The following is a 27,650-nucleotide window of genomic DNA, read 5'->3' on the forward strand; positions in this document are numbered from 1 at the left end:
CCCATCCATGACAAACCACAACTACGTTTAAAAAATCCCAAACATTTTATTAGCGTCATTTCATCTTCATATGTTCATACTAAAATCAACAATTCTTTACCATTATAATGTAGTATTTTCAATATACAAGTATCAATAAGCATGATTAAAAGATCACAATGGCTTTGTTATGTCTGTGTTAAAGAATTTCCCATATCCTATTATATTAAAATATTTCATAGTGTCTGTATTTAAACAGAGTTTTAATAATAAAAAGTGAGTTCCCATACAAGGCAATAACAGTATTTAATCAGATTGGGAATCTCATAAATTAAACTAAAAACACAAAAAAAGCTAGTTGTTTTGAATGTCCATGAGGAGAGGAGAAAGTGTGAGTGAGTCTTTGAAGGAAAGACCAGAGATGAGACGGCATTCCATTGCTTAGGGGCAATTCCAATTCCACAGTAACAGACATTATGCATAGAGTTGTATGGTTTGTTTATCTTTGCAATCACTGGTTTTTGTTTGAAATACATTTTAAAGTGAAATATTTGAGTCTCAGTGTCACTGTTACCGTGGAATTCCCCTTAGTCAACAACATTCAAGGCAGGAAATTATAACGAGCTCTGTTCACCTTTAAAAACATCTACATTTCGGACTTTACATTAAGCCTAGAGATTTGTTCGACACAATAATAACCAAACTTCTGTCCTTTACCACTAATTGGTAGATTACTATTATCATCATCATCATAGCTGAGATACTGTATTCTTATGCATAAGGTGACATACAATAATAAACAGTCCGAGGTTAGACGATACTCCTCCAACATGGCCTTCAGCATGATACATATATTACTTTATTAACAAATACAACGGTGCTTTTTGAACAAGACTTCACATCCATAGCCAGAACTGTATCTGAAAAGATCTCTCTTAGAAAGCATAGTTCTATGAGAATAAACACTGATTTGCTCAATCACTGATGTACATAATATCATGTAATGGATTCCCTGGTCTTGACAACATGTTCCAGCTGAAGAAAAAAAGAAGAGCCAAATCAGAATTAGCCTAGTTGCCTCTGTCCATGTCCTGCTCACCACATAAAGTTTGATCTGTTTGAAAGAAAGTCTGCGGATGGGGGGGGGGGCAATCTTTAGGAAAGGCAATGCTAGACACAAAAATAGTGCGCCATAACTGAAGATGCTGTGAGAAGCAGCCGTCCCTGACAGGTTCAATCTTCCCAACTTTCGTTCATATCACTGATGCACATCCTGTCAGTGTTCCCAGGGCTGACTCCATACGCTGTGTTTACTTGGAGACTTGCTGTTGGACGTGGAGTAAAAACTCATAGTAAGACAAGGCTGATTCTGTCCGATCCTCAATCATGTTCTGCATAAAGCTGGCTTTCAGTGGGCTCTCATCCCTGGAAAGGAACAGAAAAGGGAAGGTTGGATCCACAACATTTACAGTCTCTTGCAGAATTGAACTCCGTCGTTTGACAGGTCAGCAAAACTCGTTGTCAATGAGTTCAACCTGATCTAAATACTTTAATTTAATTTTGGGCTTCAAACTCAACCAAATGGCACCATATTCCCTAAACAGTGCACTACTTTTGTACCAGAGCTATATGGGCCCTGGTAAAAAGTAGTGAACTATAAAGGGAATAGGGGGCCATTTGGAATGCAGCAATTGCCTCTGAACTCCCCCAGTGATCTCATCTAGTTACTACTGCCTACCTAATGACATGCAGGATGGGGAAAAAGGGCCTCTGTTCCCTCAGCCAGCCAACAAACGCTCTGGTTCTCTGGGACTCTGCAGTGTCCAACTCTGGGAGAATGTTCTGGGAGTCACAACACATCATTATAATAATATCTTTATGGTCTCCCTTTCAGGAAATCTGTTGTGCATCGCATTTTAAACAGCATTATAGTGCAATATATACACACACAATAAAAAGATACAACCAACGCATGTGAATTAAGTGGTATATGGTCAATACACTAGGGCTAAGGGCTGTTCTTAAACACGACGCACCGTAGAGTGCCTGGATACAGCCCTTAGCCGTGGTATATAGGCCATTTACCACAAACCCAAGGCGCCTTATTGCTATTAAATAAACTGGTTACCAATTTAATTGTAAAAAAAATGGTGTCATACCCATTGTATACGGTCTGATATACCATGGCTTTCAGCCAATCGGCATGCAGGGCTCGAACGACTTGGTTTATTACACAGTATAATACACAGAGGTCTTGGTGAGCGACACAGAACCGTGTCAGGAGCAGAGGAGCTGGGCTAAAAGACAGTTAAAGGGAGAGCAGGTGCTTAGGTTCCTTACCATGTTCTGAGGCACAGCAGCGTAGTCTGGGACCCCCAGGACTTGCGTGAGGAAGTCGGGGTTGCAGTTTCTTCCGATCCAGAGATAGATCACCTGTTGGAGAATGGAGAAGACTGAAGTCAGTCACATTGTTGAGAAGAATCCACTGTAGATGTGCTGTAAGTATCTATTTTGTATGCAAAATGACAGAAGGATTCCTCAATAATCATCATGCAAATTAGCGCAAGCTAAAGCATTATGGTGAAATGCATCCAACTGTTGATGCTGCAATGTGTCAATGCTGTCATTGTAGCTGTCCCTAACAAATTAAACACTACATGACCAAATGTATGTGGTCACCTGCTCAGCCAACATCTCATTCCAAAATCATGGGTATTAATATGGAGTTGGTCCTCCCTTTGCTGCTGTAACAGCCTCCAGTCTTCTGGGAAGGCTTTTCACATGTTGGAACATTGCGTCAGGGACTTGCTTCCATTCAGCCACAAGAGCATTAGTGAGGTAGGGCACTGATGTTGGGCGATTAGGCCTGGCTCGCAAAGGTGTTCGATGGGGTTGAGGTCAGGGCTCTGTGCAGGCCAGTCAAGTTCTTCCACACCGATCAAACTATTTCTGTATGGACCTCGCTTTTCGCACAGGGGCATTGTCATGCTGAAAACAGAAAAGGGCCTTCCCCAAACTGTTGCAACAAAGTTGGAAGCACAGAATCGTCTAGAATGTCATTGTATGTTGTAGCATTAAGATTTCCCTTCACTGGAACTAAGGGAGCCTAGTCCGAAACATGAAAAACAGCCCAGACCATTATTCTCCTCCAAACGTTACAGTTGGCACTATGCATTGGGGCAGGTAGCATTCTCCTGGAATCCGCCAAACCCAGATTAGTCCGTCAGACTGCCAGATGGTGAAGCGTGATTCATCACTCCAGAGAACATGTTTCCACTGCTCCACAGTGCAATGGTGGCAAGCTTTATACCACTCCAGTCAAAGCTTGGCATTGCACATGTTGATCTTAGGCTTGTGTGCGTCTACTCGGCCATGAAAACCCATTTCATGATGCTCCCAACGCACAGTTCTTGTGCTGACGTTGCTTCCAGAGGCAGTTTGAAACTCAGTAGTGAGTGTTGCAACTGAGGACAGATGATTTTTACACCCTATGCGCTTCAGCACTCGGCGGTCCTGTTCTTTGAGCTTGTGTGGCCTACCACTACGCGGCTGAGCCGTTGTTGCTCCTAGACGTTTCCACTTCACAATAACAGCACTTACAGTTGTCAGAAACGGGTGTGGCTGAAATAGATTAATCCACTAATTTGAAAGGAGTGTCGACATACTTTTGCATATATAGTGTACATCATCATCATGCTACTAACCGAGCCAGCATCCATGAGGAAGGCCCCCTCTCTGCTCAGCTTCTCCACAGACAGCTGCTGGACTCTGGGCTGGGGGACGGCACGCTCACTGATGTTCAGGGCTCCCTGTGGAGGGGGTGTTAAAGAGAAGTTGGGTTAATAAATGAGGAAAAGTGCAATATATTCACACGTCAGATGGAAGCAGAAGCATAGACCTGAATATCAGTGTTCTTTCTTTAAATGATCTGAGTGTATAAGCGGTGATAAACTATAAAACTGTAGAGAAAAATATTGCTCCTCTCATTATCTATGCTCTGTTCCCCTAGCCCTCACCTCGTCAGTCAGGTCGTCCACGCGGTACAGCGCTGGGTGGATCATCAGCATGACGTAGGCCAGGGGCTGGTACTTTAGCTGACACATGGCAAACACACGGTCGTCCAGCCTGGTGCTTGTACCGGTTCGGAAGGCTTTCTGTGGACCACAGAGAATAAAAACATATGAACAAAGCAGCACAAAGGAGATCCGTAAGCCAATAGAGGTAGCTTGTTCAGTTTATCTGACTGACTGGATTTCTTATGGTGTTTTAAAGCTGGTTTTTATGCTATGCTGAGTTGTATTATAACTACAGGAATAGCCTCTCCTTGGTGAAAGTTGAAATCCCAATGGGAAGTAGGCTTCATCCCACATGGCACCCTATTCCTTATATTGTGCACTACTTTTGACCAGAGCCCAATGGGACCTGGTCAAAAGTAGTGCAGGGAACAGGGTGCCATATGGGATGAAGCTGTAGACTGCCAGGGGACTAGCCAGGGAGAGAGTGGGTGGGTAGTGTACCTGTTTGAGCAGGGCCAGGATGTAGAGGGGAAACAGCCTGAGGCAGGCGGGGGCCAGGAGGCCAGGCTGCTGGATGGTGAGCACAGAGGTGCGGTAGGATGTCAGAGAGTCGATGGCAGCGTTGGTCATCGCGTCCCGGGCGTCACTCAAACTGGACGTCACTGAGCGATCCACAGCTAGAGGGGGAGGACACACATCAGGAACAGGGCATTGAATTCAAAAGTCTCAGCTACATTTTACCTCAGGGATTGGGATTCACAAGTTACATGATTGTACAGTACATGTTTGCAGTCATGGCCTCATTACAAAAAGTAACCATTGGGTTGAATCATTTCTTGTTAGCCTCTCTATATATACACATTGCTCAAAAAAATAAAGGGAACACTAAAATATCATCCTAGATCTGAATGAATGAAATAATCTTATTAAATACTTTTTTATTTACATAGTTGAATGTGCTGACAACAAAATCACACAAAAATAATCAATGGAAATCCAATTTATCAACCCATGGTGGTCTGGATTTGGAGTCACACTCAAAATTAAAGTGGAAAACCACACTACAGGCTGATCCAACTTTGATGTAATGTCCTTAAAACAAGTCAAAATGAGGCACAGTAGTGTGTGTGGCCTCCACGTGCCTGTATGACCTCCCTACAACGCCTGGGCATGCTCCTGATGAGGTGGCGGATGGTCTCCTGAGGGATCTCCTCCCAGACCTGGACTAAAGCATCCGTCAAGTCCTGGACAGTCTGTGGTGCAACGTGGCGTTGGTGGATGGAGCGAGACATGATGTCCCAGATGTGCTCAATTGGATTCAGGTCTGGGGAACGGGCGGGCCAGTCCATAGCATCAATGCCTTCCTCTTGCAGGAACTGCTGACACACTCCAGCCACATGAGGTCTAGCATTGTCTTGCATTAGGAGGAACCCAGGGCCAACCCACCCAGCATATGGTCTCACAAGGGGTCTGAGGATCTCATCTCGGTACGTAATGGCAGTCAGGCTACCTCTGGCGAGCACTTGGAGGGCTGTGCGGCCCCCCAAAGAAATGCCACCCCACACCATGACTGACCCACCGCCAAACCGGTCATGCTGGAGGATGTTGCAGGCAGCAGAACGTTCTCCACGGCGTCTCCAGACTCTGTCACGTCTGTCACATGTGCTCAGTGTGAACCTGCTTTCATCTGTGAAGAGCACTGGGCGCCAGTGGCGAATTTGCCAATCTTGGTGTTCTCTGGCAAATGCCAAACGTCCTGCACGGTGTTGGGCTGTAAAGCACAACCCCCACCTGTGGACGTCGGGCCCTCATACCACCCTCATGGAGTCTGTTTCTGACCGTTTGAGCAGACACATGCACATTTGTGGCCTGCTGGAGGTCATTTCGCAGGGCTCTGGCAGTGCTCCTCCTTGCAAAGGCGGAGGTAGCGGTCCTGCTGCTGGGTTGTTGCCCTCCTACGGCCTCCTCCATGTCTCCTGATGTACTGGCCTGTCTCCTGGTAGCGCCTCTATGCTCTGGACACTACGCTGATAGACACTGCAAACCTTCTTGCCACAGCTCGCATTGATGTGCCATCCTGGATGAGCTGCACTACCTGAGCCACTTGTGTGGGTTGTAGACTCCGTCTCATGCTACCACTAGAGTGAAAGCACCGCCAGCATTCAAAAGTGACCAAAACATCAGCCAGGAAGCATAGGAACTGAGAAGTGGTCTGTGGTCCCCACCTGCAGAACCACTCCTTTATTGGGGGTGTTTGCTAATTGCCTATCATTTCCACCTGTTGTCTATTCCATTTGCACAACAGCATGTGAAATGTATTGTCAATCAGTGTTGCTTCCTAAGTGGACAGTTTGATTTCACAGAAGTGTGATTGACTTGGAGTTACATTGTGTTGTTTAAGTGTTCCCTTTATTTTTTTGAGCAGTATATATCTATATCTATCTATCAGGGTAAACCAGCAATAATAGTACCTTATATTACAGTAGATTCTCTTTTGAAAAACAGGTAACACTATTTGGATAGTCCATCTGTAGATGCTCTACACACCATCTACTAACCCCCATTCTAACCCTAAACTTAACCTTTACCCTAACCCTTATTCTAAACTTAAGCAACTGCTTGCTAAGGTTAGAGTTATCTGTAGATCTTCTACAGATGGACTTTCCAGACTATGCAAATAAAGTGACTGAATAATATTTTATCAGTGACTGATACTAATAAAACCAATACATTATAAGATTAGTCTTCAGTCAGTTTGATTTAGCCACTTGGATTCCACAAAGGTCACAGTAACCAGGCAACCATCTGACATCACTATTACCATCTGTCCATGCAAGTGAGGCAGCTATGGATGGCACTGTGTGGATGACAAACGTGTTCTCACTATGAGACATTAAAGACCGCAGGATGATGGGATAGTCTAAGGACTTCACCTGGTACTGATGGAAATAAACATGCCTTTAATAACTACACCAACACTGCGTCCCTGGATCTACCTACCCATGCTAGCCAGCAGACCGGTGATAGCCTGGACATCAGCCCCAGCAAAGATGTCAGATAGGGAGTTGACAACAGGCAAACACATGGTGTGGACTCGAATTCTTCTCTCTCCTGTAGAAACAACAAGTTATTATTTCAGCATTACAATTGGTATGCATTGGAAATATAATATTTGTCAAGGAAACAAATAAATTAAACAAAATTGCACTTCAGAAAGAAATAACATCTTCAAATGTCAGTATCCATTACAAAAAGTGTTCCATCTCACTTGTTCATGTTTACAAACAGTGAGCCTGAGTCCAAAATGGCACCCTATTCTCCATATAGTGCACTTTTTTTGATAAGAGCCTTTTGAGTCCTGGTAAAAAGTAATACACCATGTGTGGAATAGGGTGCCATTTGGGACGCACACAGTGAATCTAAACCAAGTAAAACCCACAGAAAAATAATGACAATAGTTGTGTTCGAATACCCATACTAACATACTGTATACTACATACTTAATGAGAATATACACTACACACCATTAGTTAATTTTAGTTTACTGTAATCAAACGGAATCCTTTCAGTTGAGTGTACTAGCGCTTCGCCCGTCTACCGGAAGTCGATGTTGTTGCTATGCAACTTCTTGCTAGCATAACAAATACTAGCTAGACATCTTACTGACTTCATTAACAATGTCCATTGAGAATGCACAACAACTATACCACTTAACTAAGCTAACAATGACGGGAATAATCAAGTCAATAAAAGTTAGATAGTATACAGTTAATATACTGGCAAGTTCAATGTATTAGTAGCAAACTAACGTTAGGTAGCTAGCTAACATACAAGCAACTGCTGTAATGATATGCTATGTGGTTCATAAGGTTAGCGGCGCTAACTAATTGTCAGACAACATAACGAGTAACGTAACTTATTTGAAAAGTCATTACTTTATTACATTGCTCAACATTTTAACATCTGTCATAATTAGTAAAATTAATGAATTTGTGTCCGCTCTCGGACTTCGGCTGCATATTTTCCCCCCCATTTTCTTAAAATCTGAAAATGTGAAGCCACGCCCATTCTGAAGAATTGCATTACAGGCCCTAAAAGCACAGAAAGTGTCCCACTTCTTGTATACTTTTAATTTTGGTCAATGTAGTACAACATCCAGGAACTTTGGGCATACTAACTATATGCATAGTATGACCTATAAAACACACTACATACGTCACAATAGGTATGGTTAGTGTGAGTATTCGAACACAGCTAGCCCCCCCCATCACAGCAGCTCCAGACAGTGTACCTTTGCTGGATGTGTAGAGCAGCGCAGCCTGGAAGGAGACAGACTGCATGTCCACCAGGTTCTCCTCAATGGACATCTGCACAGCGAAGCCCGCGTCTGGGTTCACGTTGGGCAGGGACAGCAGATCCGTGGAGCGCACAAAGAAGTTCCCATGGAACGTGTGGATGGACAAACCTGAATGGAAGTTGAGGGGGTCAGAGTTTTATATTTTCTTTTCACAATAATCACGCAAAATAAACTCAGAAAAAAAGAAACCGTCCTTTTTTTAGGACCCTGTCTTTCAAAGATAATTCATTAAAATCCAAATAACTTCACAGATCATTGTAAAGGGTTTAAAACACTGTTTCCCATGCTTATTCGATGAACCATAAACAACGAATGAACATGCACCTGTGGAACGGTCGTTAAGACACTAACAGATGGTAGGCAATTAAGGTCACAGTTATGAAAATTTAGGACACTAAAGAGGCCTTTCTACTGACTCTGAAAAACACCAAAAGAAAGATGCCCAGGGTCCCTGCTCACCTGCGTGAACATGCCTTAGGCATGCTGCAAGGAGGCATGAGGACTGCAGATGTGGTCAGGGCAATAAATTGTAATGTCCGTACTGTGAGACGCCACAGACAGCGCTACAGGGAGAGAGGACGGAACGCTGAGCGTCCTCACAGTGGCAGACCACGTGTAACGACACCTGCACAGGATCGGTACACCCAAACATTAGACCTGTGGTACAGGTATAGGAAGCCAACAACAACTGCCCGAGTTACACCAGGAATGCACTATCCCTCCATCAGTGCTCAGACTGTCCACAATAGGCTGAGAGAGGCTGTACTGAGGGCTTGAAAGGACTGTTGTAAGGCAGGCCCTCACCAGAGATCACCGGCAATAACATTGCCTATGGGCACAAACCCACCGTCGCTGGACCAGACAGGACTGGCAAAAAGTGCTCTTCACTGACGAGTCGCGGTTTTGTCTCACCAGGGGTGATGGTCGGATTCACGTTTATCGTCGAAGGAATGAGCGGTACATCGAGGCCTGTACTCTGGAACGGGATCGATTTGGAGGTGGAGGGTACGTCATGGTCTGGGGCGGTGTGTCACAGCATCATCGGACTGAGCTTGTTGTCATTGCAGGCAATCTCAACACTGTGCGTTACAGGGAAGACATCCTCCTCCCTCATGTGGTACCCTTCCTGCAGGCTCATCCTGACATGACCCTCCAGGATGACAATGCCACCAGCCATACTGTTCGATCTGTGAGTGATTTCCTGCAAGACAGGAATGTCAGTGTTCTGCCATGGCCAGCGAAGAGCCCGGATGTCAATCCGTTTGAGCACGTCTGGGACTGGTTGGATCGGAGGGTGAGGGCTAGGGCCATTCCTCCCAGAAATGTCCTGGAACTTGCAGGTGCCTTGGTGGAAGAGTGGGGTAACATCTCACAGCAAGAGCTGGCAAATCTGGTGCAGTCCATGAGGAGATGCACTGCAGTACTTAATGCAGCTGATGGCCACACCAGATAGTGACTGTTCTCAGTTGTTGAATCTTGTGTTCATACAAATATTTACACATGTTAAGTTTGCTTAAAATAAACGCAGTTGACAGTGAGAAGATGTTCTTTTTTTGCTGAGTTTAGCTATAGAAGTGGGTCCGAGAGATTTTAATTAAATACATTTAATCTGACCGTTTTTACTTCCAGATACTGAAGTCAACTGGAGCACAGACAGACTCACAACCACAAGTTTACAGGGTTCACAGTATCCTTCATCAATTGTCATTTTGATATTTCCTTCAGCGAACACTTTCCACAAGGACGTTATATAATGTAATGTCTCTGACATTTAAAGTGCTGCTGCTTCCATGTGAAATAACACAAGGCAATCAGCATAGTGAAAAAGTATTAAGTGGTGACTTGTTACCTTTAGTGCAGCGGATCCTCATTACAGCCTCCAAGCCAATCTTCCTGGTGAGGTACCTCTTGAGATCCTTCTGGAAGCACTCAACCCCGGCTGGGTTGTGCTGCTGCTGGTAGGAGGGGTAGTAGTACACACTTCCTGCTGAGTATCTGGATATGCAAGCTGAGAAGAAGAGAGAGAGAAGATGAAGCAGAGATTACACGAGTCCAACCAGAGTATGAGGCCCTTAAGTGGAATTTGAATAAATGAACATTGAACGAAAATAAAAACGCAACATCTAACAAAGGTTTTATTGAGTTAGATTTTCTTATATGAAGTCTGTCAATTGAAATAAATTCATTAGGTCCTAATCTATGGATTTCACATGGCACCGGGAATACAGATATGCACCCGTTGGTCACAGATCCCTTAAGAACAACCAGTCAGTATCTGGTGTGACCACCATTTACCTCATGCAGCGCGACTAATCTCATTCGCATAGAGTTGATCAGGCTGTTGAATGATGTCACACTCCTTTTCAATGGCTGTGTGAAGTTTCTGGATATTGGCAGGAACTGGAACACGTCGATCCAGAGCATCCCAAACATGCTAAACTAAATGGGTGACGTGTCTGGTGAGTATGCCGGCCATGGAAGAACTGGGACATTTTCAGCTTCCAGGAATTGTGTACAGACTCTTGCAACATGGGGCAGAGCATTATGCTGAAACATGAGGTGAGGGCGGCGGATGAATGGCACAATAGGCCTCAATCTTGTCATGGTATCTGTTTGCATTCAAATTTCCATTGATAAAATGCAAATTGTGTTCGTTTTCCGTAGCTTATGTCTGCCTATACCATAACCCTACCGCCACCACAGGGCACTCTGTTCACAATGTTGACATCAGCAAACCGCTTGCACACGCACACACACACACGACACCATATTCCCGGTAGAGTTGAAACCGGAATTCATCCGTGAAGAGCACACTTCTCCAGCATGCCAGTAGCCATCGAAGGTGAGCATTTGCCCACTGAAGTCGGTTACGACGCCGAACTGCAGTCAGGTCAAGACCCTGGTGAAGACGACGAGAACGCAGATGAGTTTCACTGAGAACGTGACAGTATTTGCAGAAATTCTTTTGATGTGCAAACCCAGTGTCATCAACTATCTGAGTGGCTGGTCTCAGACGATCCCGCAGGTGAAGGAGCCGGATGTGGAGGTCCTGGACTGGCGTGGTTACACGTGGTCTGTACTGCCAAATTCTCCAAAACTACATTGTAGGCAGCTTATGGTAGAGAAATGAACATGCAATTCTCTGGCAACAGCTCTGGTGAATATTCCTGTAGTCAGCATGCCAATTGCACGCTCCCTCAACTTGAAACATCTGTGCAGTGTGCTGTGTGACAAAACAGCACATTTAGAGTGGCCTTTTATTGTCCCCAGCACAAGGTGCACCTGTGTAATGATCATGCAGTTTAATTGGCTTCTTGATATACCACACCTGTCAGGTGGATGGATAATCTTGGCAACGGGAAATGCTCACTAACAGGGATATCAACAAATCTGTGCACAGAATTTGAGAGAAATAAGCTTTTTGTGCACATGGAACATTTCTGGATCTTTTATTTTAGCTCATGAAACATGGGACCAACACTTTAAAAATGTTGCGTTTAGAATTTTGATCAGACATCAAAACTATGAAATAACATATGGAATCATGTCTTCACTATTATTCTACAATGTAGAAAACAGTAAAAAATAAAATAAAAACCCTTGAATGAGCCCGATTGTGTGAAGCATGTCACAAAATGTCCAAACTTTTGACTAGTACTGTATACAGCAACACAGAGACACATACAGAGCACTGCTGGCTGCTGAAATAAGGTCTCTTTGTTAATAATAACAACACAATGAGGTTCAGATTTATGAGTCAGAAGGCACCACTCACCTAAAGAAGCCAGGTCACAGTACTGGGAGCTCAGTAGGAACAGGTCCACAGCCACCTGCTGTCCTGAACAGTCCAGGGCCAGCTTCTTATAGAAGTCTGTGGCAGGAGACAGGTTCGGGATATCCTGGGGAATGAGCACAACAAAACATTTCTAAAAAAGAATGACAATATTAGGCATAAGAAATGTCTGAAACTATATCTCCAGTATTGAGATAAAGATAAAGTTTCAACCACCACTGCAGAACAGATGTGCACACTGCATACTTCTCTTTACCAAGTAATTAAAAACAAATGTACAGCAAATGGTACCCCATTTCCTACACATGGGACCTAAGAAGTAGTCCACTATATAGGTAATAGGGTGCCATTTGGGATACAAAATACATAAACCAGTGAGACCCAGGCTCTCGCTAGTCCCTACCTTGGCTGAAGCTCTCTGGTTGGGGTCCTCTCTGGACTTGAGGGCCCCCACGCCCAGCTTGGGCAGCTGGGTCTGGAAGACGGACACGCGCCCCCCGGTGGGCGACAGCAGCTTGAAGGCTGCCTGCAGGGCCGGGCCCAGAGCAGACTGGGTCTCCATGGTCTTGCCAAACATCTGGGGCAAGCTCTTCAGCAGATCCTGCACCAGCTGTACGAATAAAAACACATTTTTAAATAAAGTTTTGAAATGCAAAACCGTGTAAGAGAGGTTCATGCAAAAAAGAGAGAGAGCCTGTCTGAGGAATCTGCACAGGAATAGTTTTAAGAGCTCCTTACCTCCTTGCATTCATTGAGGTTCACTAAAAGGCTGTCTGGTGTTGGTAAAAATATATCTGGAAGAAAGGAAAAAACAGCATAGAAGACCATTAGACCACTACAACCTCCTGAAATAAAGACTTTAAATGTACAGCATCATTTATATTGTAGCCCTATATATAGGGAGTTTTTCCATGTTGTCACAACTTAAACACTGATGAAGCCCGATTGGGTGAAGCATTTGTCACAAAATAACAAATACATTTTCCTTTCTTTCACTGCAAATAGTGAGTGTGGACCTTCCTCATTTTCCAAAGCCTTTCTAGACAGTGAATTATTCTAATGACAAAGCTTGTAAGCCCTATCTGGTCTCTCACCTTCAATGTCTGAGACGATGAGCATCTGTGGTTGGGCCAGGCCCTCCTGGAGGTTGTAGAAGTGGATGGTGCTGTCAAAGGAGATGAAGCCAATCTTTGTCCTGGAGTCTCCAGGGAGCCTGGAACACACATGATCAGTCAGCCGATGCTCACAGGTCACACTGATGTGTGGTGCGGTTCAGTTAATATTGACTTTCTTCTTCTTGCTCAATACTTCTGTAAGTTATTTTATTTCTGTGTCTGAATCACTTTTTGTTATTAATCTTGACAAAAATGTGTATATAGTCACACATTTGTGTAAATATTCTCCTGGTTCACATTTGATACTGCCATCCCACATTGTTTATGAAAATGTATAACACTCCAAAATATACCGTAACCCTAAAGATCTTTATTTATTAAATGCATTTTAGTTATTATCTGATGCTAAACTGATGCTAAACTGAAACCTTTAAGCTACCTAGTATTGATCAGTACAGAATATATTATTACATAGCTTAATAGGACAATACGTAATGAACCATCCTGTCAGGGCTGTGGACATTATCCCAGGACTCTATTTAATCTGCATCCCAATGGCTTCCGGTCAAAAGTAGTGCACTATATAGGGAATAGGGTGCCATTTGGGAAGCACCCTCAGTCTGTAACTGATGTACACATACGCGTTGATGTTCTCCAGCAGTGACTGACAGACCACATCTAGGTATCCCGTCTCCACAGCGTTGTGGGATACATCCAGCACGAAGAGATAAACAGCAGGCTGGGGGGGTCTCAGCTGAGGATGACAGGTTTCACACCATCAATACAAACACACTGATACACACCACACTCTCTTATCACAACCTAACAAAACATGCAAATGCTTCCTAGATAAACAACTCCATGGAGTCAGAAAGCCTGATGGAATCACTATGAACGTGGCAACAGTGGAACACTGCTAATTTCATCTGCATTTAAGTAGCAGATTTAAAAAAAAAGGGGGGGGGGGGGTGTAACCACTTACCATAGATTTTCAGGCAAAATAACATGCAATGATTTGCTTTAAATAGACAAATGTTAAGACTATATAATGTGTATTTACCATGTATTCTGAGGGTGCGATGAACTCGATGGTGGCGTTCTGGACCTCAGGTCTTTTGTGTGGCTCTCCGTACGATCTGGTGACTGGGTTGTACATGAACTCCTCTGGAACTGCACAACAAACATGGAGGTTGTCATCAGTCAGAAAATAACTGTCCGTCACTACTGTCAACAGGTGAATGATATTCTGAACATTTAGGTCAAAGCTATGTGCTGGAAAATACTGGTACAGCATGGGTGAAGTTAGGCCTTGGTGCTCAAGTGAATGTCCTTTTCCTGCTTCAGACCAGCCTAACGTCTCACTTAAAACATGTGTTTGGAATGAACATTGGATGTGGTTTAAAGTGGTGCCAAATATGGGGAATAGACAGGGTGTCATTTAAGAGGAGCTTGGTGGCTGTGGTCCTTACCGTCATTGACCCGGTAGCACAGGTTACACTTCCATCTCCTCTGGTCCAGGAAGGTCACGAAGGGGTTGATGTACGTCCTGCAGGAGCGACACCGCACTATAGTGCTGGAGGTGACCACAGGCAGTTGCTGCAGTGTACAGACAAACCAAACAATTTAAAAAAGGCACAATCTGGGATTGGTACATCATTTTTTTTTTTAAGATGTAGCCATTGATTCTTGAAGAATAAAACTTAATACAGCTAGTTACTGCAGTTCACAGACAAATCAAACCCTTAGGATATGTTAGGCTATGACAATCGTCAATGCCAAGTTCCACATAAATGAAAAACATAAAATTACAAAGGAACATCAAATGACATTTAAAAGACATGATCATAGATGTGTAGATTAAATACAGTTATTCTAGGCTAAATGCATTCTTTTATCTTTTACCAGAAGAGGGAAGGGCAGAAGGAAGAGTCTACTGAGGGTTGGGAGATAGCGGGCAACATCTTACCGAGAGATCTTTGAAGGGGTGGAGCAGCAAGCCGAGTGGAAGCTTGGCTTTGTTTAACAGAGACTGGGTCTGGGGGATGCTGGTCAGGGTACTGCGGAAGACCCTGTAGAGACAGGAGGCAAGAGAAACAACAGGTCTGAACCAGTACATTTTACAGTTAAAGTACATTAACACTTTTGACAATATTCAACATTGTGGTGGGGATTGACGTTGAAAAACAGTGCCAGACAAACTATCACTCACTCTGGGTGACAGTTGATTTTCTGCAGGTCCTGGGGCAGGCAGGGCGTAGGAGGGGTGATGGGGCCCGGGGGGAGCAGGTTCCTCTCCTGCAGCAGGTTGACCACCCTCAGGGTCTCAGGGGTCTGGGACTGCAGACTCAATCCAGCCAGGGAGGGGCTCAGCTGGGCTGGACCTGCAGACGGCTGGGGAGGAAACAGAACAGTACAGTGGTGAGTACAATGAACAAAGGTCTGGTCAAAAGCAGTGCACTATATGGAATAGGGCGCCATTTGGGACACAACACTGGTAAGTTTCAATATTTGAACAGTCTATCCATGTCCTATTTCAACATTCAGAGTTAATTTTAAAATGTCTAAGTGTTCATGTGATCAGACAAGTGCTAAGCTCTGTATATAATAGAGAAAGTTGAGCGTTGTACTGTTAGTATGTCAGTCTTGGATTTGGTTTGAGAAAGCAGAGAGCAGTATGGTGTCTTACTTGCTGGTATGACTGAGGCGCATGGCTGTAAGGCTGCGTCTGGGCCTGCATGGGGGAGGCGGAGGTGTTCTGGTACCCTGGGGGTAGAGAGGGGTAGGACAGACCCATGTGTCGAGCAGGGGGGGCTGGCTGCTGGGGTGGGCCAGCTATAGGGACAAGCACCAAAACAGGCCTCATGTCAGTTCTGAGTGTTGCTAGCAGTAAATATAGGGGACTAACATGTAATATTAGTCACTCATTTCTGATGAAACTATGGAGTAGTAGAGGACTTACCCATTTTAGGGGCTGTCTCCAAGTGATCAGAGCTGTTGGGGACTTGAGTACCATTAGCAGGTGTGGGTATGTGTCCTGTTACAGAGCAAACATTCCAGAGTCAGGATGGATTAAAAAATAAAATAAAAAACACATTCCACTACTTTTGTGGAAGCACTTAAAAAAAAGGCACAATCTGTAGGTTTAGTTTTTTGGGGGAAAAAAAGTGCTGACCAAATGTTTTTGTTTTATGTTTCAGGTCACTTTGTTTCATTGCCACATGAGGAAATGTAGGAATTGCATCTTCAACGCACCTAATTCAGTCACAATGAAAGAGATTAAGACACAATTTAATGAAAAAACTGATACCCATGAGGTCACTAAAATGTAATGGCTAAAACCAAGACACAGACTTAGAAAGTGTTGAATGTAAACACAGAATATCTGAAAGATCCATGGAAGTTCTCTAGGCCTTTCTTCCTTTGAGAAACCATGCTAAAAATGTAAGAGGACATCAAAACTACACAGGGACCACACACACACACACACACAAATACCACAACACTGATAGTGACTAAACCACACCTGGACACTCAATATCATTCTCCTGGTTGTCGTACTCAGTGTGGGCAGCATCATCACTAGCATCACTCCCACACTGAGCTGTCATGGTGGGAGGAAAGAGAAGGAAATGAGACCCCAAGGGTGAATGCTGGAGATACACTCCCCGCTCACTAAAACTTCAATTTACAACAAATAAACTACAAATATCTGTGGATGCTTCAAAGACCGAGGTTACCAACATATTGTTAGATGAGAGGATAAAAACAAAATGCTGATCTAGGATCAGGTTACCCTCTTATTCCTTATGATTTAAAATACAAAACTCAACATGGATCAGCACTCCTGCTCTATGATGTTGTAAGACTACGGTCCCAGAAGTGATATTTCCTTACCATCAGTCTTGGGGCCAAAGGGAAGGGGAGGGGTAGCATTGCCCATGGGGGGTGGAGTGGGTCTCATCGAGGGTGGGGGTCCTGTAGGTGGGTGGCCGTAAGGTGCCGTCATCCCTGGCTGGTATGTGTGAGGAGCAGCCACGGGGTTCATTGGAGGAGGGGCAAAGCCTGGACAACCACAACAACATCACATCATTCAGGATCATTTGACATACATATTCAAATGTCTTACACAGTATCCTATCACAACCCTCAACACAAACCTTGTCCAAAATGTCAACATAACAAATATATATTTACAGAAGTGGCTCCTACATAGTCTTGTGCTGCCAGCCCATGCATCACTGGCTTGGTCGAGGCTAACCTGTACATAGGCCTAACCTAAGGCAATAAAACTGGCACCTATAGGCTGCATCATGATGATACCTGATGCATATCATGACAATGTAGCCTATGGCTGCATTTACACAGGCAGCCCAATTCTGATTTTCATTTCACTAAGTCTTTTGACTCTGAAAAAGATGTGATATGATTGGTCAAAAGACCAATTAGCCATAGAGAAATTGAGTACATCGTATATGGTATGGGGACTATCGTGCATAAGAGGAAAATAGGCCCCTCTGAGGAGAGTAACATTATATCCCTACACTGGAGGTGACGAGTCCCACGACAGCTGATGCTGGTGACCCAGAGCTAGCTAATGTCAATGAACCCCAGTAACTACAGAGACTACACTGACAGAGGCATTTCAGACAAGAGTGAACCATTCTTCCAATAGCAAAAATCTGTCATTCAGATATTGTAAGTGTGAATAAATATTCGGTCATCAACTCAAGGTAACAAATCAATTTGAATGAAAATAGTCAACTGGCCAAATTGGAGTGAATCCTACTCAAAAATCAGTCATCAAGGAGTCATCCTTGATGACTAACGTGATATTTCTTACACCACATTGTTACATAATGCGATAATGGCCTTGATCGTCATTCATGAATCACTGATGGCTTCTGACCACATAACAGCCACACACCATAAATACCGCTAGTGGTGTGGGTGAGTCCTGAGCAAGTGACTAAACGGTCTCTCTGAACCCAGGAAATTATACTTACCCAGACTATCTTGCACCACCTCTACGCACATTCACAAGACTATATATGCACACACACTGACACTCTCTCTCACACACACACAAGTTTGCAAAGGGAAGGTATATTACTAAAAACTTTACCAGATTTTTTTTTAACCAGAATTTCATGTACTCTAAATCAGAATGATCAGATTTTTACAGACATCTAATTATCTCAGGTTCTCTGTGTAGCCTCATCTCATAAAAATATGAAATAATTAAATAAGATGGTTTTCAATTTAGTGAATACTATAGGTGTTTAAAATTAGGGTTTCAGCATGATTTTATATAGGGCAGACATATTTTACTATGTTAATTTGTCTTTGTTTTGGAATCAAACTGTTGTCAGTTATAAAATAAGTCAATAGCTAGAAGGGTTGCAGAGTTAATTGAAAATAATGCCATTGTTGATTAGATGTTTTTTTTCTTCATTAATTAGGCTATTTTCTCTATCTATTAGAAACTCATGAACAGACAGATATAAAAAAGGAATACTATACATTTATTTTCAGCTATTCCAGTATGAATTACAAAATTTACTGAACAGGTGCGCACACACTCCCTGCTGCTACTCTGTTCTTAGTCCTATTATTATTACTACTACATCTCCTGATGCCTAGTCACTTTACCCTGCCTACATGTACACATCTACCTCAAATACCTTATTATTATCTATCCTGATGCCTAGTCACTTTACCCTGCCTACATGTACACATCTACCTCAAATACCTTATTATTATTATTATCATCATCATCATCATCATCATCTCTCCTGATGCTGTCGTGGAAAATTGTCTTAAGAATATAATACTCTTACAAGAACTTATGAATTCAATATAGGCTTTAATACAAAGTAGAAAAAGCCGAGGTGGTCCGCGGAACATCTAACTTCCCTGAGCATCGGCTCTGCTTTTATACACATATGGATACATCCCATATGTTAATGAAATTACTCCCCTTAGTTCTTCCGCCACCATTATCTTCCAACCCGAGTTCCTTGCTTGTTTATGCCTGATAACGCCCACATCTGTTCCGGTTTGGATTACAATGGTGGCAGAACCCCCTAGCTCATACAACAAATACATTTATTGCATATGGTTCACATGTTGGTCAATTTGCCACCATCCTTCCTCCTGCTTCCTCCTGACATTGGTACGTCAGAAAGCACAAATGTATCTATGTTCTCAGCTAATGCAATCTTTGGCATGACATCCTACTCAGAGATGGCAATTGTATTGCATGCCCCCACCTCTCTATCCGGTCAATGTACTCATTGTCTACATTAGTGGCTCAGCATATCAGCTGCCCCTAGTTACATTACATTAACTCCCACAATGCCTAGTCACTTTACCCTGCCTACATGTACATATCTACCTCAAATACCTTATTATACAGATCAAAAAAATAAAGGGAACACTTAAACAACACAATGTAACTCCAAGTGAATCACACTTCTGTGAAATCAAACTGTCCACTTAGGAAGCAACACTGATTGACAATAAATTTCACATGCTGTTGTGCAAATAGAATAGACAACAGGTGGAAATTATAGGCAATTAGCAAGACACCCCCAATAAAGGAGTGGTTCTGCAGGTGGGGACCACAGACCACTTCTCAGTTCCTATGCTTCCTGGCTGATGTTTTGGTCACTTTTGAATGCTGGCGGTGCTTTCACTCTAGTGGTAGCATGAGACGGAGTCTACAACCCACACAAGTGGCTCAGGTAGTGCAGCTCATCCAGGATGGCACATCAATGCGAGCTGTGGCAAGAAGGTTTGCTGTGTCTGTCAGCGTAGTGTCCAGAGCATGGAGGCGCTACCAGGAGACAGGCCAGTACATCAGGAGACGTAGAGGAGGCCGTAGGAGGGCAACAACCCAGCAGCAGGACCGCTACCTCCGCCTTTGTGCAAGGAGGAGCACTGCCAGAGCCCTGCAAAATGACCTCCAGCAGGCCACAAATGTGCATGTGTCTGCTCAAACGGTCAGAAACAGACTCCATGAGGGTGGTATGAGGGCCCGACGTCCACAGGTGGGGGTTGTGCTTACAGCCCAACACCGTGCAGGACGTTTGGCATTTGCCAGAGAACACCAAGATTGGCAAATTCGCCACTGGCGGCCTGTGCTCTTCACAGATGAAAGCAGGTTCACACTGAGCACGTGACAGAGTCTGGAGACGCCGTGGAGAACGTTCTGCTGCCTGCAACATCCTCCAGCATGACCGGTTTGGCGGTGGGTCAGTCATGGTGTGGGGTGGCATTCCTTTGGGGGGCCGCACAGCCCTCCATGTGCTCGCCAGAGGTAGCCTGACTGCCATTACGTACCGAGATGAGATCCTCAGACCCCTTGTGAGACCATATGCTGGGTGGGTTGGCCCTGGGTTCCTCCTAATGCAAGACAATGCTAGACCTCATGTGGCTGGAGTGTGTCAGCAGTTCCTGCAAGAGGAAGGCATTGATGCTATGGACTGGCCCGCCCGTTCCCCAGACCTGAATCCAATTGAGCACATCTGGGACATCATGTCTCGCTCCATCCACCAACGCCACGTTGCACCACAGACTGTCCAGGACTTGACGGATGCTTTAGTCCAGGTCTGGGAGGAGATCCCTCAGGAGACCATCCGCCACCTCATCAGGAGCATGCCCAGGCGTTGTAGGGAGGTCATACAGGCACGTGGAGGCCACACACACTACTGAGCCTCATTTTGACTTGTTTTAAGGACATTACATCAAAGTTGGATCAGCCTGTAGTGTGGTTTTCCACTTTAATTTTGAGTGTGACTCCAAATCCAGACCTCCATGGGTTGATAAATTGGATTTCCATTGATTATTTTAGTGTGATTTTGTTGTCAGCACATTCAATTATGTAAATAAAAAAGTATTTAATAAGATTATTTCATTCATTCAGATCTAGGATGTGTTATTTTAGTGTTCCCTTTATTTTTTTGAGCAGTGTATTATCAATCCTGATGTCTAGTCACTTTACCCTGCCTACATGTACATATCTACCTCAAATACCTCGTACCTCTGCACATTGATCTGGTACTCCCTGTATATAGCTCCATTCTTGTTAATTTTATTCCTTGTATTAATACTTGTATTTTGTATTATTTATTTGTTTAACTGCATCGTTGGTAAAGGTTTGTAATCAATAATTTCATGGTAATGTCTACCCCTGCGGTATTCAGCGCATACGGCAATAAAATCTGTTTTTGATTTGATATTGGTGATGGATTTGTATATCACCAGAGATTACTGGAACTCTCCATTGGTCCCTGGACAACTTTTCAAGAGTGTCTGCCAAGGAGATATGTGCAGCCAATAGGATCTGTGTGTGTGTGTGTGTCAGCAGGGGGCAATGTCCACTTCCAACATCAGCTTGCTAAGAACACTTCTGGTGCTTCCCTGTGACATCATAGTGACCTGCTGTTACTGTTGTTAATCCTGATATGAAGTGTCACTACACAGTCAAACCACCAGTCAATGTCATAACATCATAATGCCTAAATGTTTTTCAACCAAGTGTTATTCATCGTAGGAAGTCAAACTGCTGTAGCATATGTAACAGTGTGTTAATCACAGAGCCCTTCTGCACTGCGTTTTACCTGGCTGGGTGTATCTGTGGAGGGAGGTAGGAGGCAAGGGATGACCCGAGGGTTGCATGGCATTGTGGTAGACAGGAGGAGGAGCTGCGCTGTACCCCGCCGAGGAGGCCTGGGGTGGTGCCAAGCTAGGCGAGGAGGTCACGTGATTATCCACAAACGCGAGGGGTGGCGTGGCCAAAGGAGGCGGCGCCCCCATTGGTGGAGGAGCTCCCATCAGTGGAAGGGCCCCATACTGCCAGGCTGGGGGGTGCTGGTAGTAGCTGTTGGCAGACACAGGTAGAGCAGGGGTGGCCTGCGCTGGGGGCATCCTGGGTCCTGGGCAAGGGCTGGTGGACTGAGGGGGGGTCATGGGGTGGGGAGGTCCCATAGGAGGCCTGTTTAACATGGGCTGACCTGGGGAGGCCTGGTAAGAGCTGACTGGTGGGATAGGCTGGTAGGGCCCAGAGTTATAGAGTCCAGGGCCAGGTGGCATGGGGCCCTTGGCTTGCAGTGGGTTGTATGGAGGATGGTGGGCCATGTTGTAACCCGCTCCTGGTGGCTGCAGCGCTACTTGATTCTGTAAAGGACCTGGAAGACAGGATCATGACAGAGATAAGTTTCCAGGCCAGAGTTTGACATAAAATACAGCAACACACTGACATCCCATGTGAATATCCCATGACTATAGTCTGCATTCCAAAGAAGGTCTAAAGAGTAATAGCTGACTGCCTCATTTGCCTGCCAGTTAATAAAAAAGATGAGAAAATGTTTCATTACTAGATGTAGAAGTGCCTAGCAGTATTGATTGACTAGTCCTACAACAGTTCGTGGCTCTGAAGAAGGTTTTGGGCTAGATAACTTTGAGAGTAACAAAAACATCAGGCTAAATGCGACAGGGCTGGGAATGGCCAGGGACCTCCCGATACAATATTTTCACGATACTTTAGTTGCCAATCCGATATGTATTGCGATTCTATGTATTGTGATTTGATACTGTGATTTCATTGCGTTTCGATGTCCAAACAATTTGCTCACCATATGTCTGAGGCAGAGGGACAAGAAAGCCATGAAAAAACAAGTTTAGATCAGTCACAGAAAAAAAAGTGCTGAAAACAAATAGGCTCTCCATTTCAAAAGATGGAGAATATGCTATAAAGGACAAATACTGGAGTTTGGTGCAGGTACATCAAACTTGCCCAAAATAATATTGCAATATTGTCAAAACTATATAATAGTTATAATTGATTTAAATATATTTTCAAAAATAATATCCCAATATGTAACTATTGATTTTTCCCCCCATTACTAAATAGCAGTGAGGGAAATTGGGATGAAAATACAAAGTCTCCAAAATAAAGCAAACGATATGTGGACAGACTGACACAGCAATCACATTTCTCAACACAGTAACGGTACAGGATATAGCCTAATCTCACCTGGACGCCACTCCTGTACTGACAGTGAGTGTAAATAGCGGATCTGAACAAATGATACCAGACACAAAAACACAAAGAGCTTTTCAAATCAAATACTCCTCCTAACCTTGAAGATTGTTAGGTAGAAACAGGGTTTCCTATAATGAAATAGTCATGACTGACTGGCGGCAACAGCGTGCTACATGTGCAAGAAGTCTTGAGCTACATTACAAGCCAGGATAAACAGGTGGAGAAGGTGGGATTAGAAAACAACTCCTCAATGGTGAAGATGAACACCCATAATCCCTTTCCGGGCAGCGCCAGTGAAATCGCCAACATTAAGCTGCCGGCTGGCCACAGTGGTTGTGTTGAAGGCTTCCCTCCAATCACAGTGAACCTGTCCTGGGCCGAGTACACGTGCTCCGCCAATTAGAGGCAAGTATAAGAGTCAAACATGGAAACAAAATCTTAGCACAACTGTACAGCAAACAGGTCACTGATAAAATATGCCATTGTTTCAATAAGGGCACTGCTTAGGCCTAAAGTAAATTAAGTAGGATGAATTCACCCTAGATTAAATCCACTTTGGCAAGAATGATCAGAGTTCAAAAACCTATATTGGAGTAGAGACTTTTTATTGCCTCTAATACAGAGATAAGGAAAATATGAAGGACAGATGAACTCTAGACTAGGGAGCTTAATCATAAATCATTAATAGCCAAACCCAACAGCATAAAGAACATGTCCTGCTCTAATCGAAACTCTCTCTGGTTATCTATAGACAAAGAATGAGTACTACTGGTATTGTACAAATAACACAGTTTGACAGCTAGTGTTTAATTCAGTCCAGTTGGATGGTTAACTTTCCCTCCAGAGATTATTGATATGAAACAGTTATCACACTGTACACAGTCAAAAGTTTATACACACGTACTCATTCAAGGGTTCTTCTCTATTTTGACTTTTTTTGGACTGTGTGTGTACTACATTATTTTTTACATTGTAGAATAGTGAGGACATGAAAGCTATGATATAACACATATGGAATAATGTAGTAAGCAAAAAAGTGATAAACAAATCAAAATATATCTTATATTTGATATTCTTCAAAGGAGCCACCCTTTGCCTTGACAGCTTTGCACACTTTTGGCATTCTCTCAAGCAGCTTCACCTGGAATGCTTTTCCAACCATCTTGAAGGAGTTCCCACATATGCTGAACACTTGTTGGGTACATCTCAAATTGGGTTGAGGTCAGATGATTGTGGAGGCCAGGTCATCTGATGCAGCACTCCATCACTCTCCTTATTGGTCAAATAGCCCTTACACAGCCTGGAGGTGTGTTGGGTCATTGTCCTGTTGAAAAATAAATGATAGTCCCACTAAGCGCCAACCAGATGGGATGGTGTATCGCTGCAGAATGCTGTGGTAGCCATGCTGGTTAAGTGTGCCTTGAATTATAAATAAATCACTGACATTGTCACCAACAAAGCACCTCCACATCACACCACCTCCTTCATGGTGGGAACCACACATGCAGAGATCATCCACTTACCTACTCCTCGTTTCACAAAGATGCAGCGGTTGGAAGCAAAAACCACTAATTTGTTCTCATCAGACCAGAGGACAGATTTCTACCAGTCTAATGTCCATTGCTCGTGTTTCTTAGCCCAAGCAAGTATCGTCTTCTTATTGGTGTCTTTTAGTAGTGGTTTCTTTGCAGCAATTCTACCATGAAGGCCTGATTCACGCAGTCTCCTCTGAACTGTTGATGTTTAACTGTGTCTGTTACTTGAACTCTGTGAAGCATTTATTTGGGCTGCAATCTGAGTTGCAGTTAACTAATGAACTTATCCTCTGCAGCAAAGGTAACTCTGGGTCTTCCTTTCCTGTGGTGGTCCTCTTGAGAGCCAGTTACATCATAGCGTTTGATGGTTTTTGCGACTGCACTTGAAGAAACTTTCAAAGTTCTTGAAATGTTCCAGATTGACTAACGTTCATGTCTTAAAGTAATGATGGACTGTTGTTTATCTTTGCTTATTTGAGCTGTTCTTACCATAACATGGACTTGGAAGTTTACCAAATAGGACCATCTTCTGTATACCAACCCTACCTTGTCACAACACAACTGATTGGTTCAAACACATTGAGGAAAGAAATTCCACAAATGAATTTAACAAGGCACACCTGTTAATTGAAATGCATTCCAGGTGACTACATCATAAAGCTGGTTGAGAGAATGCCAAGTGTGGGCAAAGCTGTCATCAAGGCAAACAGTGGCTACTTTGATGAATTTCAAATATATTTTTATTTGTTTAACACTTTTTGGTTACTACATGATTCCATGTGTTATTTCATAGTTTTGATGTCTTCACTATTATTCTACAATGTGGAAAGTAGTAAAAAAATAAAAAACCTCTGGAATGAGTAAGTGTGTCCAAACTTTTGACTGGTACACTATCTATCTATCTATCTATCTATCTATCTATAAAAAATGCAGGGAGAGAAATGCCAGACAAAAAAAAGTATATTTATACTACTTTACTTAAAAATTAAAATAAAAAGGTCATGCAACTTAAACGGATGGTCCCAATGTGCCACATGTACACACAGAGGTAGAGCACAAAAAAAGCGGAGTGGTACGTCATTCACTTCTGAGTAGATGTTGCAAAGCATAATACGACTATAACTATAATTGTACATTTTATGTGACACCAGCCAAGTGATTCGGGAAAGGCAACGCAGTACGCACAAACAGTCACGCGACCCTTACCCAAAGAACCTCAACAAATGAGAGGAAAGTTTAGCCCTAAACAAAGACTAAACGCCTATAAGACAACTAGAGGATGACAGTTTATCAGTCGACAGGGTATCAATCAAATTACAAGACTCAAATGATATAGCTAATCTTTTTGGTCAATTACCCAAATCTAAGTGCCACGTACGAGTCAACTAGTTATAGCTAACTACAGTAGCAAATTGGCTAGCTCAACTGACAACTTGTAGCATCATCATGACCCAAATTATCAGTCTCTCCCCTGAACTTGATCTTCAATTGAGTTATGACTAACGTCATTCAAGGTAGCACTAGTAGCTAGCTAACGTTAATTATCAGTTAGACTAGAGACTGACACAAATTGCAGCTATAACTAAGTTTAGATAGCTAGATACGTGAGTAAATTTGTCAACGACTCTAAACAGATTATCCTAGCTAGCTAAAAGTTACGTAGTGGGCAATCAAAGCGATCTCGTATATCCAAATTGCTAACTTAACTAACATGAACAATGTTTTTTTTAAACTATAGTCTTGATAAGAGTAAGTTAGCCCACCACTAACATTAGCCATATTTTAGGTTAGCATTATTAGCAAGGCAGCAAGCTAATGTAGTTAGCTAGCCAGCTTGCTAACCAGCCAAATCAGATTAGGATAAAGTAAAAGCCTATCTTGTTAACGCGCTAGTTACTAAACAGTTGTGAGGAGGTAACGTTAGCTAGCTAACATTAGTGCGAAATTGCTCACCGTTTGCGTATGGCTGTCCTCCTGGCCCATTCTGAGAGTTGAACCCCGTACTGGACATCTTGAAATAGACACCGACCGTAATCAAATGTAAAAGCTTCGTTGGCGAATAGTTAGCTGCGTCTTACTTAGCTAACCAGCTAAGTTAGCTGTTTAGCTAGCAATGGGATCTGTTTGTTTAACGGAGCGTCTTTATCACAGGCTTTCAGGTAAAAAAAAAAAAAAAAAAAGTTAATTGTCCGACTCGTTAGCTATCACAGACCATGGTTAGGACCGTTCCCCGTCCAACTACGGGTGTAGGCCTTGTCAATAAAATCGTGTGAGACTCTCCTTTCCGTAATATCTGTGTTGCTTCTCTCTTCTTGCACAGGAAGTTGGGATTCCCCACCCAGCAAGAACAACGTAAAACATCCTCAAGCATGCGCAGTTGGTACACGTGGCACTTCCTGTGCATAGGGGATTTCTACAGTACTGGAAACACTCGCAATGTTGTACTGTCTTCGCTTCCTCTGATGTTTCAGTAAAAACATGTAGGATCGGTTAAATACATGGTGACAGACTGTCTATTACAAATACAAGTAGTTTATATAAAACCAGATTAATGGTTAATTTTTTTATTAATTCGTTTCTCCAGGGTGATTTATTTACTGGAGTTGAAGACTCTGGACTGGAAGTAGAAACATGTTCAGATCAGAAATATAGACATACCAAACTCCCTCGTTATCAAATAACATTGCAGGATGAATATTATTATTTAAATCAAATGTGTTCTGTGTTAACACGTTTAGATTACAGGAGTGCTAGAATATGGTTCACATTTTTGTTCCCCTACCGGAAAGATGATTGTGAAACATAAACAG

At 43.3% G+C, this 27,650-nt stretch overlaps 1 protein-coding gene across 2 annotated transcripts; it reads right to left on the reverse strand.

Moving 5' to 3' along the window:
• Nucleotides 1-26: 26 nt before the first annotated feature.
• Nucleotides 27-27,216, reverse strand: LOC106603809 (protein transport protein Sec24A). 2 transcript variants are annotated; one of them, XM_014197961.2, is made up of 24 exons: nucleotides 26,794-27,216; nucleotides 21,882-22,448; nucleotides 17,155-17,322; nucleotides 16,784-16,861; nucleotides 16,220-16,294; nucleotides 15,947-16,092; nucleotides 15,470-15,651; nucleotides 15,227-15,329; nucleotides 14,730-14,856; nucleotides 14,321-14,430; nucleotides 13,902-14,014; nucleotides 13,240-13,358; nucleotides 12,884-12,939; nucleotides 12,549-12,755; nucleotides 12,128-12,251; nucleotides 10,202-10,360; nucleotides 8,287-8,460; nucleotides 6,996-7,106; nucleotides 4,497-4,672; nucleotides 3,996-4,133; nucleotides 3,684-3,788; nucleotides 2,320-2,412; nucleotides 1,718-1,821; nucleotides 27-1,404 (listed from the first exon to the last, which is right to left on the reverse strand). In XM_014197961.2, exons 1-24 carry the CDS (start codon nucleotides 26,849-26,851, stop codon nucleotides 1,290-1,292), a joined length of 3,408 nt encoding a protein of 1,135 aa, XP_014053436.1. In that variant the 5' UTR covers nucleotides 26,852-27,216; the 3' UTR covers nucleotides 27-1,289. The 2 variants fall into 2 exon arrangements, with proteins under 2 accessions (XP_014053436.1, XP_014053437.1); XM_014197962.2 differs by lacking the exon at nucleotides 16,784-16,861 and having other exon boundaries at nucleotides 26,794-27,214.
• Nucleotides 27,217-27,650: the final 434 nt, after the last annotated feature.

The sequence above is a fragment of the Salmo salar genome, chromosome ssa04 (genome assembly GCF_905237065.1).
Source record: "Salmo salar chromosome ssa04, Ssal_v3.1, whole genome shotgun sequence".
Taxonomy (NCBI): Eukaryota; Metazoa; Chordata; class Actinopteri; order Salmoniformes; family Salmonidae; genus Salmo; species Salmo salar.